This window comes from Periplaneta americana, chromosome 12 (genome assembly GCF_040183065.1).
Source record: "Periplaneta americana isolate PAMFEO1 chromosome 12, P.americana_PAMFEO1_priV1, whole genome shotgun sequence".
NCBI lineage: Eukaryota > Metazoa > Arthropoda > Insecta > Blattodea > Blattidae > Periplaneta > Periplaneta americana.
Genome location: NC_091128.1, coordinates 36,643,005 through 36,665,887, shown reverse-complemented (window position 1 = coordinate 36,665,887; position 22,883 = coordinate 36,643,005). Strand labels below are relative to the sequence as shown.

Sequence of the window (22,883 nt, the reverse complement as noted above, 5' to 3'; positions counted from 1 at the left end):
TATACCCAATGTTAGGCTCAGGGTATTATTCACGATTTTATTAATTATGTTTTCTTTCCACTATCTAGAGGATTTCAAGAATTAATCTAGTGAATAGTCTGTAAGAGTAAACGATAAGTGTGTATGTATGTTCCCGTTATTTTAGCAGTGTTCAATGTGTAAAGTCATTATAAAAATGTAATGCACTCAGCACTTCCTTTCATGACAATTTCACAACAGCAGGAGCAATGTTGATGAGTTGTTGAAGAAACACATGGACTGCAGACACGCCAATCTGTGCTCCTTTGACAGTCTGTATGCTCGCTGTTTCCTTTCTATATTCATTTAATACAACCTCTTCTGGGCTTTTCATAGCCCATGACCTAATTCCGGCTGTAACTCGTGGAAATAACTATAAGATACGTTGCAACTCCAGGTACTTGCACTAGAAAAGACACACTAACCAGTGATGCAGCGAACAAGCTTAGCAGAGCTGGGATGTGTGACGTCACTACTCTAATTCCGGCAACTCACCTAAGAACAGTTCACGACTGCCTTGCAAAATACCTTTACAAAATAAATATTTTCCCTTCAGCAAAGTGCATCTTACCCAACCATTCGGAATTAGAAATGGATGAACAACTGCATCGCTGTTCAGCAGGAGGATTAATCTATTTATCATATGATGGTCGAGTTTTCACAGAAACTAAACTCTGTATCTGATCTATTATAATAATTTTCTATCTACAAATGCATAAGTTAACAGGCCCTTTAATACTAGAAGAAAAGTCACTGCATCCCATGAGCTCCACTTACCTCATCTTTACACTTTAGCAGAACAGAATTAGTTGGCACTGCAGTTTCTTCAACTTTAATCTCTGATGTGAGATCACAGCTGTCGTCCTCGAACTCTGTCTTTATTTGAGTCATATGGAGATGCAATAAACTGCCTTCCTGCAGAAGAGTGGGACATACTGTATATTATGTAACATGTTTGAGAGTGATCAATGTCTGTCTAAATGTAATGTCTAATGGCGTCCAATTCACATTACACAAGTGAAAAGTTAAACATAAAAAGTTTGCTAGGTATACGTAATATATAAAATATATATCTCTGAAAGTTTATTTTCAGATGTGGGTAGATATTTTATTATGGTACTGATCATAAAGATAGACTTACGAAGTACATAATATAATCTGATGAACAACTCCACATTTATTATTTATGTTGAAGTTCAATATAAGGAACAAGAGTAATCCGTAATTTATTTTAATATTTTTTTATTAAACGAACGCAGATACATTGTTTCAATGGGTATACACTGGATTAAAAAAAAAAAAAAGTCAAATTTCAAATATATAGTGTGTCCTATACATAGGACATTGTGGCTATATGAGAAATCTATTAGTATATTAATTTACATTACTAAGAAACATTAATTTTCTTTCACATCTTCATCCATTAATTTTACTATGTATATTTCTCAAAACATTTGGCACAGAATTCCATTTTACACTTCACACACATTGTTGTTGGCTTTCTCTTTGGACAGCAGACACACCGAAGTTGTTTTCCTGACGACTTTTTTGCTGTGAAATGCCCATGTTGTCGAATCTGACGCCCATAAGACATTTTCTTTTCGACTCTGGCCCTGGTCTGGATTTCGGCGTACCACTACTCTTCAAGAAAAACGTTGCCAGTCTGAAAATAATAATAATAATAATAATAATAATAATAATAATAATAATAATAATAATAATAATAATATTGGGTTATTTTACGACGCTGTATCAACATCTCAGGTTATGTAGCATCTGAATGAAATGAAGGTGATAATGCGGATGAAATGAGACCGGGGTCCAGCACCAAAAGTTACCCAGCATTTGCTCATATTGGGTTGAGGGAAAACCCCGGAAAAAAACCTCAACCAGGTAACTTGCCCCGACCGGGATTCGAACCCAGGCCACCTGGTTTCGCGGCCAGACACGCTGACCGTTACTCCACAGGTGTGGACAATAATAATAATAAATATGCAGTGTATGTCATATGGTTACTAATATCATAAAATAAGTTGATTACTTACTCTCTTCGAAACATATGCAGGTCATGAATACCCAGCTCTGCAGTAGTGTAGAGCTTCCAGGATGTTACCACCATGGTGTCCAAGATATTTGTGAATAGAGGGAAGTACCACTTCTTGTCTCAAATCCAGATGTGGTATACAGCCATCAGGTTATCGAAGAGGTCAACTCCATTCTTGTACTTATTATAGGATGTGAGATTGCGTTGTTAGTTCTTGAGCCTTTTGTCCTTCATTGCACTTCTCCTTTTTAGGGTCGAGGCATTCAAAAGTGGTGACAACTGTCACAACTTTGTTATCATTCCAGCAAACTATGCTAATATTATTATTATTTGTATCCAAACATTTGTCGATAGCCCATCTTTCATTTTCTTCATTTTGAAAGATGGATTGGGTGGACATTTTTCGATGCGATTTTCCTGAATAGTTCCTGTCACAAAGAAACCTTTTTCTTTCATCATGACAGCTAGTTTGTAGGATGTGAAGAAGTTATCCATATAAATAGCATGCTTTTTAGGGTTTTCAATTAAGGATGCAAGCAATTTCACAAATCTAAACGACAATGGTTCATTATTGTTATCCTTTTTTCCCTGGTAGGTATGGCAAAACTTGAAACGGATATCCATCATAACTACATAGGCTAGTATCCAGAGTTTATACCAAAATTTTACTGGTTTTCCCCTCATATGTATTTTCAATATGTGCTTGCCTCAATACTTCACCATCCTTTCGTCAATAAAATTGATAACTTATCACAAAGAAAACGTATTTCTTCAGAGATTCATTAGCTAAATCATACAATTGCCTCACTTTGTAGTATCTGTCTTCTCTGTCGTTAAAATGAAGGTTCTTTTTTATCTCTTGGAATCTATTATGTGACACGCAGTCAGCAGCAGTTTCCATGCTGCAATCTGTTGACTGTATACTTGTGTCTGTTCTAATATCTTGTCAAAAATGTTGTTGGACATAGAAATAAAATGTCAGGGGCAGATTCCCCTTGCACACTATCCTGTATGGATTCCTTCATTGAAAGAGGAATTTTGTGAAGAAAATCGGGATATTGGGGATACCTTCCATCCATTCCCCCCCCCCCATTTTGGAGACATTAGTAAAGTCGTTTCTTTATTGCTGGGTTGATTATTTGTCCTAATTGGTTGTCAGATGACAGTAGGATGACCAGATTCACATCGATAAAAAGAGGTCACAAAGCTTCAAAAAGGAGGACATTGTTCGAAAAAAAAGAGGACAAAAAATATGTACTTAGATTTACGCTTAGGCCTATATTATACTATAAATTACGTCAATATCTATTTTCTTACAAAATATTTACTGTACAGATTTAGGCTTATATCATACTTAAAAGTAAAATAATTATGATGTTACACTTAGCTACATAAGAAAGTCAAGGGAACTATAATTATTAAAGAGGACAGAAAATATCTAATTAAATTTAGGCTTAGACCTACATTATACTTGAAATTATGTCAGTATCTATTTTATTGCAGCATACTTATGATAAAACTTAATAATATAAAATGATTTTACAGTTAACTAAATATGAAAGCCAATGGATGTATAATTACTATCAAAATACATAAAAAGACCGTACAAAATGTGAATTTAATATTATTTTGTAACCAAAGAGAGTTATGATCGTTGGCAAAGAGTATATTTCGTCGATGCTGCTGCCACCTACAGGCAAATTACTTGAAAAAGGCGTCAAATCAGGTAATTTCAAAAGATCAGACATATCTACAAGTTACGAAAAGGACATTTCTTGATTTTTTTTTAAATCCACCCAGACCCCAAACAAAGGCCTCTTAGGAGGAAAGGTCCAGACAAAAGAGGAGTCTGGTAATTCTAGATGACACCAAGTTGCATTACCTCTTGTCTGAAAAAAATCATAGTAGAGAAATAATCTATATTGTCCCAATGTCTTATAGATATGACACTGAATGTAAACACATTTATCTTGAACACTGGTAGAAACATCGACTTGAGTTCATCTATAGAGGCTCACACATACATTTCCAGACAACAATGTTATAGAAAATTTAGAATTATATACCCCTAACAGAAATATAAATAAGTCTGCATACCTGTAGACATGACGTAGCCAGCAAGCAGTTACTTCAACCATTGGTGATTAGGTGGGAATAAACCAAGCAATTGTTGAAAATCTTTGACAGAGTGCGTTCAGAAAACATTGTCGAATTATTTGACTGAGAGTAAGCACTCGACACAGCAGTCGGTTATGAAGTGAATTACGTTCCATAGGACAATGGGATTAAACGGGTTTTAAGCGCAGGAATGACTGATCTATGTTGCAAGGAGGGATGTAGACACAGCTCTTCAAAAAATCCAACGAAAAGATACAGAGTGCTGATATGTTAGGCAGTCTTGGGTGAAAACTGCACAGAGACCTTGAGCTACACCAAAAGCAGAGGAAGTCATTTTGTAATAGAATGCATCTTACATGTCTGAACTGAAGAATTTTAACAATTCTATAAGAATCTTGAGCACTCAATATACCTACTAGTTTATAGAACATCAAAGACACATTCTCAATGCCAATATATGTAAGGAAATGTTGTTCTGCTTTGAATATATAGTGACAGAAACAGAAGCACTACACTTTAAATTTTCATTCGCCTACCTCCTTTCTCGAAAGAAAATTGTTTTATTAAATCTTCAGTTTCTGACAATGGAGTAAAAGAATGTAATTTTAATGTACCAGTTATTGCTTTTAGATTGTGGTATCTGGCCTGCAAATTTTAAGTGTGATTTTTGTGCTTATTCAATGGACAAAATATAAATGACACGTTAGAAATGTTTTTTGTGACCAATCAAACAGTTTTTTTTTTAGGGTGTTATAGGATGTTGTATAGGCTGGCTCTCATGTCAAGTCTTTTAACAGTTCCTCCAATGCCATCACATGGACCTTTACCATGCGACGTTGCAAAGAAGTGTTATGTTATGTTTTATTTAACGACGCTTGCAACTGCAGAGGTTATTTCAGCGTCGCTGGATGTGCCGAAATTTTGCACACTTAAATGCCATCGACCTCGCCTGGGATCGAACCCGCAACCTTGGACATAGAAGCCAGTGCTATACCAACTCGCCAACCAGGTCGACGCAAAGAAGTGTCATTCGGCGCTAATTCCATAATCGTCTTCATGTAAGCAATTATTTTTAAAATTCTTTTTGTTTTTGTATTGTGAACTGTCTGCACTTTCATTTGATTCATGTTTATTAATATCACAAGAACTACCAGCTTCACATATAATTTCACCTGACCTATCCGGAAGTTGATAGAAAAGCGTGATTAGGAAGGTCAAATGAATTTAAACACTTGTTATATATCACGCGATCTTTGCTGTCACTAATGTCATATTATAGAAGTCACGTCACTCCATGAAGTTCAAACCCTGACTGATTATTTTTCTCTTCTATATTTTGTCTCCTGCCATCTGTTTACTGTCATAAAGTTTACTGCCTTACCCAGCCTTGCTATCGTTAAACACTTGGCTATATTACAGTATAAACATTCAGCTTTGTGAAGGGCTCCCGCTCTTAGCTGAGCTGACAATAATAAAATTTTGCAGTGTAGGCTTTCACGGCCGGAGTCTATAGATGTAGATTCATTTTCCGGGCTGAGAGGCCGTGGCCACGGCCTCTCAGCCCGGAAAATGAATCTACATCAATAATAAAATTACTTTAGATAAGATATTTACTGTTCCTTAAGGTATTAATCATTTGATGAATGAATGCATTTGTTTTGTAGTGTGGTGACGTCAGTTATTACATGCAACGGGGGATTTCGTAAAACTTCCCGTGGGCAGCCTTCTAGCCCATGGCCACAAGCAGTTCATTAGCTGGGGATCGCGAGTGCGTGCATGTCTCCGGAAAATAAATTGTTACAAATGTATGTATGCAGATCCCACATTTCTAAATGCAGTAGTTTCCAGATAATACATCAGGGAACAAGTCTATATTTTTTTCAGATTTTTAACTTGGCTATATAATATAGTAATTTTGCTTTGAAAAATAAACAATTAAAAAATTAGACCAAGTTTTAAATTTATTTGTGATTAGCCTAAAGTAATAAAAGTGTTGTATTTAGTCTTTCAAATGCGCCAAACCGCAAACCACAATTATTTGTAGACACAGAGTTCCAAGTGAGTTTTTGTAACAGTGCGCGCATAATTTGCGTAATTTCAAATAGTCATAACTACACAAATCATTAATAATTATGAAAATAAAACAATACGGGTCTCCTTATTTGACGTGTGGAATTCATGAAAAAAAACCTTGACCATTTACGAGAAGGTCGTGTTTTATTGCTGTGCGATTTGACTTGGAATGACTCTATAGTGACCCGAAAGGACTGGTGTGTTTCACTGACCTGCGCCAGACTGTGCTGCTTTCAGATGCATAATAAATATCAACCAAGTCATTCAAACTTGACAAGACCCTACAGATATAGACCAACTACTGAAAACTTAATTTGTTGTCTTCTGAAACGTACTGTTAATAAAGACAAAGAAAACTAATTCTCGTCAACATAATATCCATTAAATGCCAACAGTTATTATAAATTACTTGTACTTTCCTTTTCATCGTAGTAATATAAATTTAATGCAAACCCTTCAAACTTTCAGCTTCATAAATAAAAAGAAATCTGTCTGTCAGAAGTTAAATAGCAAATCAATATTCTGAAGAACGAAAAATTTTTATACATTTTACAGGTCTTCATGTTGATAAGGAAAAAGTTAAAATGGAATATTTTTCTATAATAGTTGTTGATATTCACAATAATTGTTACCAATATCTTTTCAACATATTTCCTTCTCTTCTCTCTTCCCTTCCCTTCTCAACTAGTCACAAGTTACGAAATTTTACTATTTTGTTGAGTCAAATACACTTTGCAGGAATATATGAAATGTATAATATTGTCTTATTATTTTATGAATTCTGTAGTGCAATAAATTGTAAAACTGTGTTTCCTTAATCAAGAATTATCTGCCGTTATTTCTTGAGTGACATACACTTTGTAGAAAAATGAAATGTATAATATTTATCTTATTATTTTATGAAATTCTGTAATGCAATAAATTGTAAAACTATATTTCTTTAATCAAGAATTTTCTGCAGTGTTGGACCATAAATTAAAAATTTTTTGAAGTGACTAAATAGCCAACGAACTTAGATTTCAAACTAGTACTGTTTCATCTTAATCAGAGCAGACTGGCTTCCGTGAATACGAGCAAACAGGCAGGCTTTCTTGGGTCCCGCCTGGACTGGACTTATAAAACCCGGGCTGAATGGGTTCAGTCTTAAAAGTTAACTTGCTTTGTTGCTTCATCGGAACCCAAGCCTGACGGCAGGCAGTTACGGGCATAAGTCTTGTGTGATTTGTCAGTGCCTACCAGACATTAAATGAGTTTGCTGTAGTGACTGGACGTGCCTGTACTCGCTCCATCTGCATATTGTATCTTAACCACATGACTGAAAACGGACCTGTCTCTACACGATGTTGTAGGTGATGTAAGTCAAAATTAGCTAATGGTGTAAACTGTATGCAATGCAGTTATCATCCGAGTTGTGCAAAATTAATTAGTGAAATTAAGTTTATTGACGAGTCTACTAAACGAAGTTTGAAAGTGAGAATAACAAAAGTGATTATAATGATAACGACATTTATGAAACATTGGTTGATATGTGCGATAACGAAGGCTCTATTGAACTTCCTGTCATTAAGTTTCTACTGAATCAAAAGGATTGTGTTAGTAACGAACTAAAAGAAAAAGTCAAGATTTTAGTCGATGAGGTGACCTTGTTTACAAAATATTTACAAGTGCTATAAGTGAATGTGTCTAGTGATATTTCTGCATCTACTGATAAATCAGTTAAGTCCTCTCATAATGATAACGACTCGCCTATTGCATGTTCTGCTAATCATGTAACTCGTCAGAAGACGAAGGATCACAAAAAAAAAATGTCAACTCAAGTCAACGCAACAACAAATCAAGTAACAGATGTCAGTGGATCCGGGATATGTGCAGGTACGTTATGTTAATGAAATCAAATCTAATCCTGCAACTAGTGTTGTAAATCAAGTGCTTTGTGAGAACAGAATTGAGGAATCTAGAATAAATTCAACCAGTAAGCCTTTAAATTGTGAATATAGTTAATAAGAATGATGATGGTGAAAGGACGAAAACTGTTCAAGAAGAGTTATGGACACAAACAAAAGCATATTCCGATAGTTAGTAATTAGTAATATGACTTCTTGTGCTTCTGATGTTGTTTCATTAGTTGGTGTTCCTAAGCTTATCTCACTTTATGTTTACAGACTTGTCCCTCATACTAAATATTAGAGACTGTTTTAGAATTTCTGTAGCCTAAATTTCCAGAAGTATCTGGTGAAAAGCTTGAATCCAGGAATCTAGAATTATATTCTTCTGTTAAGCTGGATACATTTTAAGAACACATAAGTGCAGCATTGGATCCCAGTATATGGCTTGTCAATGCCTATGTTAGACAAATTTTTCACGTTCCACAAAAAACCAGCACCGGTTAATCTCTGCTGTGTTGGATGTTGCCAGTATGGTGATACTTTACTCTGCCTAAATGTTCAATCTATATGTAATAAAATTGGTGAACTGGAAATACTATTATATGTAAACAAATTCTTAGCTGTTTGTTTAACGGAACATTGGTGTAATCCTTATAAGTCCGACTTCATCATACTACATGGTTACATTTGCATTGCTAGATTTTATAAAGAAATCAAGTTACATGTTGGTGTTGCTATTTTTCTCGATGTAAACATTCACTATAGAACAACTGATGTTGATAAGTTTTGTTACAAACGATATTTTGTGGTTGCTGCTGTGTTATCCAGTTTTAAAACGATTTTATTATCTATATATCATTCCCTAAAGGTGACAAACTTTTGTTTTTACAGTTATTGGAGAAGTTGTTTAGATTTTTGATTCTTTTAAATTGTCTTGTGTTATGCGGTGATTTTGATATAAATGTTAATATTAATACGGATTTTAGATTACAATTTTTTTAACATTTTAAGAGCTGCAAATTGTTACTGCAATAATACCAACCCTAATAGGGGGAAATCTTGTCTTGGTAACATTGTTACCAATATATCTCGATCTTTAATAATTTCAATTATTTTTAATGTTCCTTTTTCTGACTATAATTGTTTGTCCACTAAAATTGTATTTGGTGATTCTATATCCAACAGTAAATTACCTACAAGTATCGTACGTAAATTTAGTAATGACAACAAGCTATTTTTATGGACTATTTATATACTATTGATTGGAATAGTATACTTAATTTTAATATTGAGTGTAATTTTGATACCTTTTAGCTGCATTTTTATATGGATTCAACTATTTCTTCCATGTTATAAGTGAGAACAGTACTAATTCAAACAAAATGCGTGAACAGAAGTTGGGTTGGTATACCAAGGATTTAAGTATTTTAAAAGATTATTTACTGAAAATCTACAGGTATCTTGAATGGGCAATTTACTATAAAGCTAATGTTTCTGATGTCAAAGTTTAATATACTGCAGCCAAAAAGGAGTATGCATTGGCCATAAAAGAAGGGAAACGCACATTTAACGAATTTTATATCAATTTCATTTTTGAACAAATGCAAATCGGCTTGGCATATCATAAATACTGAATGTAAAAATTCTAATCGCATGTGCGACTATGAATTTAATATCGATAACTTTAATAACTTTTTTATAAATTCTGTTTTAACATATTTTAGAAAAGGTTAATCGCTTCTATGGACTATCTTTCTAATACTGGATTCATAATAGAAACAGATTTTAAATACAAATTTGTTACTCAAGAAGTTATGAAAATAGTTTTTGATCTCAAAAATTCTAAATGTAAAGATTTGTATGACATTAATATTGATTTTATTAAGTTTATTATTTATTCCATCAATGCATATCAAGTAGTGTTTTCCCTGTATCTTCAAAGGTAACAAACTCAAACAGGGATGTTTATAAAAAAAAAGGTGACCCTTCAAAAATTGAAAATTATAGACCTATATCAATAATTCTTGTTTTTATAAGATAATAGAAAATATCATTAAATAACAGTTGACTCGGTATTTTGAATCTCCAATTCACAATATGGTTTTCGATCAGGATTATCCAACCTTGATGCATTTAATTATTTAGTACAGTCTGTTGTTATTGGTTTTGAGAGGCATGATAGTACCATGTCTACACTTTGTGATCTGTTCAAGGCTTTTGACTGTGTATCTCATGAAACCGTTTGTTCCAAACTTTACTTCTATGGAGTCATAGGTAAAGAATTGCACTTAATTAGATCCTATCTAAATAATCATACTCAAATTATGTGTACCAATGGGGAGTTTTCTAATGCTGTTAATATTACTGGAGTTCCTCAAGGATCTGTTGTGGGTCGTCTATTGTTTCTTATTATGATAAATGATCTGTCTTTTAATATAAATGACACAATCCTTTTGGCTGATGACACTTCCTTTTTGTCTACTACGTATGACATATATCATTTGTCTTTATTAATTGATTCCTATTTATGTGATGGTGCTGGTTGGTTCGAAGCTAACAGGTTGAAACTTAACAGAACTAGAACTCAGCGAATACTATTTTCATTAAATAATGTTCCTGATAAAATGATTTCAGAAGTTAAACTTCTTGGCATTACATTAGACTCAAAGCTTACTTGGGCGAGTCACATTGCATCTGTGTGTAGAAGGTTTTCCCAGGTACTTTATCTCTTGTGTAAATTAAAAGCTCTTGTACCTAGTATTTATTTTAAACTGGCATATTATGCATTTTTTCATAGTGTATTTCATTATGGTATTCATTTGTGGGGTAATGGTGCTACTGTTAACAGTGTTCTAATTCTGCAGAAAAAAGCATAACGAATTATTACTAATTCATCCTTTAATGCTCATTGTCGACCTTTATTTCGTAATGCTAATATTCTTACTGTAATTAGTCAATATATTTAAAAATGTTTAGTCCATACTAAAATTAATTTAAATAGTCATACTTCTCAATCCCAGCTTCACAAGTATTTTACTACGAATATCCACTTATATTGCAACACTTATGGTCAGGTTGACAAAGACTAAGAAATGGTTCAATGTAATTTCTTTAGATATGTTTAACAGATTGCCTAAGAATACTCACTCAGTTGGCTTATTAAGATTCAAATTTGTTTTAAAAATGGCTTATCATATTAATGAATATTTTGACAGCCATATAAACTTGGAATTTTAACATTTTAATTTGATTATGTTTCTATTGACTATTGTATATGATTACGTAATTGTAATTCTGACAAATAAATATGACTGATCAACTGACAGTAAATTCACAGAATAATTTTAAACTCTTCACTCTGACAATAATGAAACGAAAACATTGAGAGATCTTTCCTCTAACAGTTTGAACGTCAAGTGGCAGAATATCTACAGTGGTGTGTACAGTATTGTGAACTATTATTGTATACACAGGCTACTCCACACATTTCCATTCTCTGCCGACATTACTATTATTTTCTCTGAAATATCATGCATTCCAAGAACTGGTGAATTCTGATATTTAATTTTACTTTCAAAATTTGGAGTTTTGCAATAAGATGTCATTTTCTTGTCTATTGATAATACACAAAAGTGGAAATCTGTTAAATCTTCAATGAGCTCCTTCTGAACATGCAGTGTTAAATTTAAAGAGCTGTGAATTTGCCTTTAGTCTGTGAACCAGTACATTTCTTATTCATGAATTGTTTCAAGAGAGTAGAGATACAATTGTTGCACTAAGAGATGGCAGAGAAATGTTCTAGGTGGGGCAGGAGGAGGCCGAGGTTGCAGCACATGCACATAATACTGCTAATCCACAGCTTCCCCCTTCCCCACATAAAATGTTTCTCTGCTACTATCTCGTGCGGTGATAAAAGTACTGTACAATCCATGCATTGAACTCTTATTGTGTTTAACATTGTGGAACAGAAAAACGACTTCTTGAGCAGTCAATTCTTTCTTACGTATACATTTGTACTTAAAGAATGTAGACAAGAGCATTTTTCCGATTCTACAGTTTCGTGCTTTTTAGTTTTTATATGGTACACAATATCTGCACTACCTCCGTTACTGATGCTGAACACTGATCTGCATATAGTATACTCAACTTTTGAGTTAATTTTGTAAAATTCTTTTAGATAAAGATAATGCACTTTTAAATTGTTTGAAAAATTAAACTTTCACTTAGGCATGATGGTAAAAAACTGATAACTACAAAACTACACTAAAAGAAGAGACTACACTTTCTACAGGCAGTTTTTCAATTTTCGATAAATAAAAGTAAAACAAGATGCTCACATTGAAATGTAGCCTAACTGCAACTGCAAATTCCAGAAGCAAAGAAAATCAGAACGACCAACATAGGAAATAGTAAAAACGTACAGTCATGCTACTCTAGCTCGTACTAACACATGCTCATTGAATGTTGGAGAGGATTGAATTCATTCTAGGTGAATATAGATTGCTAATAAAATCGGGAAATTTTAAATATTGCATGAACAATATTATCTTATATATTGCAGGAAAACTGGGACATATGGCATCCCAGACTCTCTTTCAGAACAGGTGGACAGATGTCAGACATCCGAGACTGTCCTGCTATAAGCAGAACGTCAGGGAGCCAATGCATGTGCCTAGTCACAAGCAGTAAGATTCAACTTTTTGAACTTACATATGTCTAGGTACTGTATTCATCAAAACATAGAAGATATCAACTAATTAATAGGATCTATTAAACGCACTTTGGCTGCAGGTTATTTAAAAATTCCGTTGAAACCACCACTGATTGTCAGCTGTTGAAACATTATAAAAGGAGCATATAACATCTGAAATAAACGCAAAAAGGGCAAACAACTTTAGACTAAAAATTTCTTAGTCTATATACTATAAGTATCCTAACTATAAAATGTGATATATGTAACATTATGTCATATTGTACATTGTTATAAACATCACATGTAGAAATCATAACCACTGACTTTGAATTTACCTCTGATAATGGCTTTTTCTCTTCTGGATCAGTTTTATCACTTAAGTCTAGAGCCAATGGGTCAATGCTGGGTTCCTTCTTGATCACATCCATCACAACTGTAACAGATATTTCAGTGATTGAGAGTTAGCTGCAGAATGTAAGCTGCTGAAACTGGCCTATTCACTATATTATATATATATATATATATATATATATATATATATATATATATATACATACATACATACATACATACATACATACATACATACATACATACATACATACATACATACATACATACATGTACACCCATTGAAAGGAAAAATGACCGGCATAGAAAAGTTTACATGGCAGTACAACTGTACCGAAATTTTGCATCATACTATACGAGTTATGACTTATTGGTGTCACTTGTGAAGTTCAAACTGTCTTCGGATATTTGACTAAACAACTATTTCTATGATTCCACTTACTGCTTTCCCTGTCACACCTTTCTGCTGTTATCTTCTCTAGTTTGGATAATGACATAGCCTATCTAACTCACGAAACTTCAAAATACAAGAATTTAACAGCAAACAATTTTCCAGATGCCTCAATGTACACAACGCACACATGTGGAAAGGCCATTAACAAAGGCTTGCTGTCAAAGTGAGTGGCAGCTCAAAGGTGTTTCATTACCGGCAGGGACATTGCTAGGAGGGTGAAAAGGGTATGCAAACACCCCATAAAGAATCGGAGCACCCCTTTCCACACTCCAAAGGGCATTTAAAGCCGTGATTTGGGGAATTAAAAAAATATTATACATAAGTTATTTTGAAGAACAAAAACAAACATATTCCTGTATAATTGTAAAAAAAATTTCATTAAACACTAGAAATAAAAACTAGTCATTATTCAAACTGTACATAGCATTTGACATTTTACAGGATTCACAGTTAAACACAAATCAACGTTATTCTTGTTTTCATTCCATCATTAAATAGTGTTACATCTGTTTGAACGTCGTTAGAGTTAATATGTATTGGTGCAATGCAGTCAACTCGACAATGAACATTCCCAGATGTCAGATTCGTTACTGGTAAGCCTATAGATTATTTTAATTATTTTTTAACATGTTTGTTAAATGAAATTAACATGATTATAATTTACGTAAAACAACAAGACTATGTGTGAAGTTTCAGGAAGATTGAATTTGAATTTTCATAATATGACGTCATATTACTGTTAAGCTGTGTTACGAACTGAGTGCGTATCACGACAATAATGTACCTATGAGGAAATCTTTCATTAGTACGACAGTGCAGTACTCAGTCGACTTCTAACATAGTGCGTGTGTTCTTACGAGTTAACAGTTTAAATAATATTTTGTTCATAATTATAATATATTAAGTGATTTGGTTGTAAAAAGCCAAATTCTACAGTCTGTTATAATGTCTACCAGGCAAAAAACGTTATATTTCGGACTTATTTTCAAAAATTAAGCAAGAACAAAGAAAAGTAAGTGAAGATGAAGATGTTACGATAGAGTTTGAAAGTGAAGCAAAAGCGATAGAGTGTGATGTACTCGCGCTTAATGAGAGTGCAAAGGGTTTCCCCTCGATATAGCTAAATCAGTCTCCGATGTTCCTCAACAGTTCGTGTTAAATAAATACCCGAAAAGAACATTTGGAAAAAGCGAGAAGTTACCAATCTGAATAGTTTAAAACTTTCCCCTGGCTGGAGTATAGTGTTTCCCAAGATACTGCATTTTGTTTTGCGTGCCATTTCTTTTCGACTGAAAGTGGTCGTTGTTCGTCTCTAATAACAAAGGGTGGATATAACAACTAGCAAAGAGCACTTTCCGCCAACACAGGGATAAAAAACATTGAAAATGTTGAATCACATAAGAAAAGTTGTGCTGCATGGGAAGAATACCGACACATGAAAATAAGAGATCCACAAACATCAGTTGGGACCTTGATAAGGATAGCATATGCAAGTAAGGTGCGAGAAAATCGTACGTAACTATGTTCGACAAATAATAGAAATCCTCAAGTTTACTGCTGAACTAGGTACCATTCAGAGCGGCAACAATGAAACCTAAGATAGTGAAAACCGCGGAAATTACTTAGAGTTACTACAGCTAATATCTAAAAACAATCCCATTGTAGAAAACAAACTAAATATACTCATCCATCAATTCAAAATGAAATATTAAATGTCCTTGCTAGTGCTACTCTTAAAGTTGTAAGCAAACAAATATTATTTTGCTATTATGGTAGACGAAACTAAAGATGTAAGTAAAACTGAACAGTTATCTGTCGTCGTTCGTTTTTATTTTTGTAAGTTATTTTACGACCCTTTATCATTATTTACATCTGAATGAGATGAAGATGATAATGTTGGAGAAATGAGTCTGGAGCCCAGCACCGAAAGTTACCCAGAATTTATTCATATTGGGTTGGGGGAAAACCCTGGAAAAAAACCTCAACTAGGCAACTTGCCCCGACCAGGAACCGAACCTGGGCCACCTGGTTTCGCGGCCAGACGCGCTGTTACTCCACAGGCGTGGACCGTTCGTTTTTACCTAAATGACAAAGTTCATGAACGCTTTTTAGGTTTTAGACCAGCTAACGAGTTAGACGCCACTTCACGTCTAATTTACATAAACGAAAAACTGAGTAAGTGTAGTATAAATATGCAAAACTGTATTGCACACACTTATGATGGTTTTTCCTTTTTTTTTTTTTTTAGTGGGTTATTTTACGACGCTATATCAACATCTCAGGTTATTTAGCGTCTGAGTGAAGTGAAGGTGATAATGCTGATGAAATGAGTCCGGGGTCCAGCACCGAAAGTTACCCAGCATTTGCTCATAATGGGTTGAGGGAAAACCCCGGAAAAACCCTCACCCAGGTAACTTGCCCCGACCGGGATTCGAACCCGAGCCACCTGATTTCGCGGTCAGACGCACTAGCTATTACTCCACAGGTGTGAACTCTTACAGTATGATGGTGCCAGTGTATTGAAAGGATCAGTTAGTGGTGTACAAACTCTATTCAGAATGATGTACCTCAATTAATGATTTATACTCATTGCATACATCATAGACTTAATATTGTTATTGTTGATGTTTGTAAAAATGTTGAAAGTGCCAATAGCTTTTTCTCGTTACTACAGAAGTTGTACGTTTTTATATCAGGATCAGCCACACATTCCCTTTTTATTAATGTTCAGCATGAAATGAAAAACTCTGTTACAGAACTGAAAGCTCTGATTGAGACGAGGTGGATTTGCCAAGCAGCAGCCTGCGAAACTACGAAGAAAATGTTGTCTGCCATTATTGTCACGGTTCACAGACTAGTGGAAGATAGAGGAAGAGGAGATCGATCACAAGAGGCTTATGGGTTACTTAATTCAATAGACATGCAATTTTTAGCTCATTTGTGCGTATTTAGAGCCTTGTTGAAAGATATAAAAATTGTGTCTGATGTTCTGCAGAGTAAAGATTGTGACAATGGTAGTGTGTATACTTTGATTGAAAGCACTATTGATCACCTTAAGATTATACGAAACTGTAGGAAGGATTTTAGAAAATATGGCTAGAAGCTTGTTTACTAAAAAAAAAGAAAATGGAATTCAAGACAGCAGGCGTGAAAAGTCACGCCGTCTTCCTGAGCACTTGGAAAAATTTATGTACAGTTGTCAAAAAAAAAAAAAGTGGTCGCATTCGTGAACAGCGAATATTTTCTAAGTCCACTTCGAGTCACGGCGATGTTACACGATGCATGTGCTTTTAGAAGCAGTTCCGGAACTATGGAATCATTCCATATCTGCGCCTCGTAGACCAGAAGCAGAGAGCTCGCTTAATGATTTGAAGATTGTGAGTTCGGGCCTTGTCCAAGTTTTCATTTTATTTTTTAATCGTTCTTTAGCGATATAAATAGGTACTGCATTATTCAAATTATCATTTATATTCTGTTATCGTTCTTTATCGATATGAATAATATTCAAGTTATTTATATGTTATCGTTCCTTTAGCGCTATATATAATATTCAAGTTATAATTTGTTATATTCTGTTATCGTTTTCAGCGACGTGAATAATATTAAAATTATCATTTGTATTCTGTTATCGTTCATTAGCGATATAAATAATAATAAAATTATCATTTGTATTCTGTTATCGTTCGTTAGCGATATAAATAATATTTAAATTACCATTTGTATTCTGTTATCGTTCGTTAGCGGTATAAGTAATATAAATTTTTTATGTTAGGTTTAGAACAATACAGCTGCCTAATACGAGTGTTAGTTTTTTCTTCTTATACTGTTATATTACTACATTATACTATTCTGTAACATAATAAATTGGAAAGGTGTCACGAGGATTTGAGCCTGATACGTTGACATTTCAATTCTTTCAATTCCGAATTTCACGACGTCCGACGTTCCTACGTTCTTCAGACTGAGCTATGTCATTTACCTGGTATTAACGTAATTCAGTGCATTGTCAGAAACACTACAACTGAACATTCATTTCAATTATATTCTGAATATTTAATAATGATATAAAAAGGCTCCGTTTATGACAATAATATTAGTAGTCGTAATACCAACTGCAACAGCAGCAATGATTAAGGACGTATTGCGTGGATACAGTTCAATACAGATTTTTCGAAAAGAAATTACGACACTGAGGTCGAGATTATAAAATAATTATATTCTTCTTAACTCTGTGGACTTCATGTTTGAAAATGATATAGTTATTACTAAGACTCTAACTAGTATTTATATTATTATTTCCTAATTATTGAAGAATATATACTTTTAGTATAATGAATGTTTTGCTGTTATTTTAAGACCTAGGTAGAGGCTAATTTTCTGAGGAAACCACGACGCCATTTCTGCCTGCGCCTTTGACTGACATGGCTCCACAAAGAGGTGCAGGAACGAATGAAAGTATAATACGGGCTGTGGTTTATCTTGGTTTTTCGGCATCCGAGGCAGGCAGGCGTTTCAACGTTTCAGAAAGGACAGCCCGGAGATGGGTGCAGATTTATCAACGCTCGGCAATTTTTGGCCGAAAAGCTGGGAGTGGTAGAAGGAAAATTTCAATACCACAACAGGACGCCAGATTAGTGGCAGAGGTTGAAAGGAATCCCTTTCATACCGCTGCTACTTTGAAGGCAGTTGTTAATTTCCCTGGCCACGACCAGGCCGTGAGAAATCGTTTAAGGGCCGCCAATTTGAGATTTCGACGTACCATTCCTAGGGAAGTTCATAAGGAAGAGCATATAGAGAATCGTTTAGTCTTCGCAGTGGGAAATGGTGATCGGGATTGGAAAAGAATAAGCTTTTCTGATGAAGTCACCTTTTATACTACAAATGAAGGACCCACTTTTGTATATCGTCCTCCTGGTACCGATTCGACCACAGATACGCTGCCATGCGTACCCGCAGTGGTAGATTATCTGTGTCGTGTTGGAATTCTTCAATTTCAGCAGGATAATCATCCAGTCCACACATCTCAATTGATTCGGGATTGGTTTGCGAGGAGACAGGATATTGAATTGATAGACTGGCCTCGTCGCTCTCCGGACTTGAACTCTTTAGAGAATATATGGGCACAAGTAAAGAGGCATATGCGGAAAAATTGGCCCAATTCTCCCTCCAAGACGCCCTGATGATTTGTGGAAGCTCGTCCATGGTCCCTGAGATGCCGTGACTGAGAACAGTCGGTATTTGAAAACACTAGTCGATTCCATGCCCACTCGACTGCCAGATGTGATCGAGATGGTAGGAAGATGGACTAAATATTGAATCGTGGCTTTTTGTTTTGTTTTGCTTTTTTTTTAACTTTTAATTGCTTTAATCTTTTAAGGCAGACGCCTGTAAGTTTGTTTTGTTTATGCCACGAAAGATATTTTTGTTGAAAATATAATATTTCTTTCCATTTGCAGCCATAATGTCATAATGAATAATGACACAGTCATGGCACAATACATTCATGAACCTGATGTTAATTACTAAAACAGTCATAAAAGAAACGGAAACAATTATATTTTTTCTCTCTCCTAAAAAAAAAAAAAAACAAAACGCGTTAGGTTGTGTTCGAACGCACGACCTTACGAACACTTGCCTGAAACGCTACCATTGCGCTGCAGATTAAGACGCAAAAACTTTCATTCTGACTGGAGATCACAGTCTAATAGATACAGTCACGCAACTCATACGTATAAAATATGCCAACATTTGACAGCTGGCGCGACAGTAGCCTCTAGCGGCAGGCAAGTTAAAAGTGTGCACACTACATATGATAACACATCAGAAAACGGGTTTTGCGTAATTTATTTTATATTTTTATGCTATACAATAAGTGTATATGGTTCTTACTAATTCTTCTTTAGAATCCTGGAAGAAATTCACACGCAGTTAATCTACAAGTTTCAGAAGCTGGGAATAAACATAATTCTTTCTGCTCCTTACAACTGAATCATGGCCCTGATCACGTATCACGGTTTGAAATAATATAATTGTTTGTACGTGGACGGTTAATTCAATTCATTCCTAAATATATTTATAAACCATTGGAACTCTATATTTCCTGTGAGAAGAGTCAAAATTGTAGGGCATATCATCTCGTAGGGTACATCGCATGGTGAACTCCTCTCCCTATTTCCTGAGAAATTAACTATTTTCCATACCGCAAATTGGGGCAAACTCGGCCGCTGACGTAAACTTAAAAATTAAAAAGGGGAAGATATAAACCTTAATTTGACAGAAATTGATTTATGAAGTTCATTATTTTTCCATTTTTTTTATTATTATTTTGAGTCGCTAATAGTGCTGATATTAAGGTTTGAATTTTTATGGAAAGTTTACCGCATTTTATATTACATTTCCAGTTTTCACACATAAGCTTAATTTTAACTGACCCTACCTATATAATACGTAATTTACATGCATTTACTGTTATTATGACGTAGGTGAGAACAAATGAATACACAACTTTGTTGAAAAATTGTAACTTCAATTAACTCAGAAAATGTAGGCCTAATTTTATTTTCAGAGCAGAAGTGGTGTAAGTCAAAAATGGGTAATGAGGGTTAAAGTAAACATTCTGTAAAATACAGCGCAAAGTAGCAGTTAATATTGAATTTATCTAAACTATTAGTAGTCAGTGAATAGCACGAAGGATATATTAATTGCTACTTTGCGCTGTATTTTACAGAATTTTTACTTTAAACCTCATTACCTAATTTTGACTTATACCACTTCTGCTCTGAACGGCTCAAATAATCACTGGTAATGTAAAATCAACACCAATAACAGTCATGCAAATTATTTCAGAAAAGATTGCTTTTTATATTAAATTTAAAAAGGCTCTTTTATTTCTTGAGAACTTAATACGTCTGCCATATGAATCTACACCAACACATCAGAAATTTATCGACACAGTCTGGATTTATTCAATCGACACAGTCTGGATTTATTCAAGAAGTGAATATTTTGCAAAAGGATTATAATACGCCATGAATTCTTGAAAAAAATTAACACAATAATCCCTACTTGAATGCAATATAACATTCAACTTCTGAAAAATATAAAGAAAAAACCACGAATACAAAAATTATGGAATTACTTGCATTAAAAACTGTAGATACATTATCCAAAATCGGAATGGTTACACATTTACACATGATCTCTGCAAAACAATAATATACTGTAACAGGTACTGTATTTACTTTGTTTTTATTTAAACTCCCCTTCCTGACAAATAGGTAACTGATAACTAATAAATGTTTTATAGAACACAATACGTAGGCTACCTACAGCGTGGATTATAGGTTATGATTGAGTTATGATTTTCTCTTGGTCTTTAGGGAATCTGAAGAACGACAAATTCGGAGATTTAAACTTGTTGTTACTGCAATTTTCGTCATTGCACACATTGCCTTTATTCCGACGCATGATTAAAACGTTATTATAACATCTCGCATACCTTTAAAGCACGTGTTGGCTGTATCAACCCTATGACCAGCGCCTTGCCTGCCGCTTGAGCGCTAGTGTCGTGAACGTTGGCAAAAAAAGTGTTGAAGTTGCGCGACTGTATATATTAGACTGTGCTGTAGATATCAGGCTACGTGGTCCAACAACATGTAACATTACCTGTCTCCCAATTGTAGCGGAGATACCCAAAGGGAAATTTGTGTCTAGAGAGCGCCCACTTTTTCTTTTGACAACTGTACAGTATTGTCATAAAGAGAAACTTGAGTCATAAGATGATTACTATGCACATGCCTTTCTGCCAATTCTTGATAAAATTTTAAATGAATTGGAACGCAGATTTTCTGAACACAGCTCAATCATTAAAGGCATGAAGTGTTTGCAACCCAGCTCTAAGAATTTGTTGGATGTGAAACAACCACGTCTCTTAGTGCATCATTATGGATGTGATGAACAAAGTGTGGAAGCAGAAGTGAAACTAATCCCTAAAACAATTGAACATTGTAAGAATGAACATGATGTCACTATTGACAACATTTCAAAATTTCTTAATTTTCTTCAGGAGTATAAATTGGCATTTCACGAAATTCATAAACTTTCCATAATTTCTATCATAACACCAGCATCTAGTGCGGGATGTGAACCTACATTTTCATGTTTACGCAGCATTAAAACTGACTTGCGGAAAAGAACAGGCCATGCAGTCCTTGCTGTAGAGCAGGATATCCTAAAGGCGCTGGACACTGAGGATCTAATCAACACATATGATGCTGCCCATGGTAATCGACGTATAGCTTTACATTAGGAAACTCAACACACATTCCCAGGTAAGTAGTAGTAGTAGTAGTAGTAGTAGTAGTAGTAGTAGTAGTAATAATAATAATAATAATAATAATAATAATAATAATAATAATAATATCAATAAACAGATGTATAGTATGTGCGCAAGTGCACGAGAGAGAACATTTTGGATTTTTTATGTACCACATTTTTATAGCTCCCATCCCATTTTTAAAGCTCGCACCCCATCCGCACCCCCAATGCTGTGATTATGGCGACGTCACTCATTACCAGTACTTGCCAGCATCAAACAAAAGTTCGAGTCCAGCTTATTATTCGATTTTTTAAAGTTTGTACTTAGTTTCACATAAATTTTGTTCCAGTAGCCTATCACTGCCAATATATATTTCCCCATATTGTGTCTTACTAGTAGGCTATGGCGATTTACTCACCTACCTAAAACAAAAACAATCATGATGTACAATATTACAAACAATCTCGCATTTGACCGACACTGCATCAGTGTGCTTCCGAGAAACCCGTTTAACAAACGACCTAAGCAGGGACCGCTAAAGTTTACCATCGCCGACCACTCCAATAATATTGGAATTATAATGCACCGAATGGAAAAATTGGTAATTTTCACAGTTACAGACTTACCTCTATGAATATTATATCATCAAAATGAACCAGAAATACAGATAACATCACTTCCCTTTCAGTATGACAGAGGTTCAGTATGTCCTACACAAGATTCCAATTGAAATGACGAACTAGCTTCCGCTACGATCAAGTGTGCCGTAATATCGGCTACGAACAGACGTTTTCTTACATGACGAAAACAGTATTTATATTTACAAAAGAAAATATACACTTCCAGCTTTCCTAGTTATGGGATTGCCTCATTGGACAAGGCATAATATACAGGATAAAAAGTAGTTCATTAAAAAAAGAAAATCGCAG

At 34.6% G+C, this 22,883-nt stretch overlaps 1 protein-coding gene across 1 annotated transcript in view; it reads right to left on the bottom strand.

Moving 5' to 3' along the window:
• Positions 1 to 22,854, bottom strand: part of LOC138709951 (zinc finger protein 271-like) — a 73,330-nt gene extending 50,476 nt beyond the window's left edge. The window contains exons 1-3 of the mRNA XM_069840636.1: positions 22,581 to 22,854; positions 13,168 to 13,265; positions 796 to 933 (exon numbers count right to left, since the gene is read on the bottom strand). Coding sequence (XP_069696737.1) covers positions 796 to 933; positions 13,168 to 13,260 — 231 coding nt within the window. The 5' untranslated portion in view covers positions 13,261 to 13,265; positions 22,581 to 22,854. The remainder of the gene's footprint in view (positions 1 to 795; positions 934 to 13,167; positions 13,266 to 22,580) is intronic.
• Positions 22,855 to 22,883: the final 29 nt, after the last annotated feature.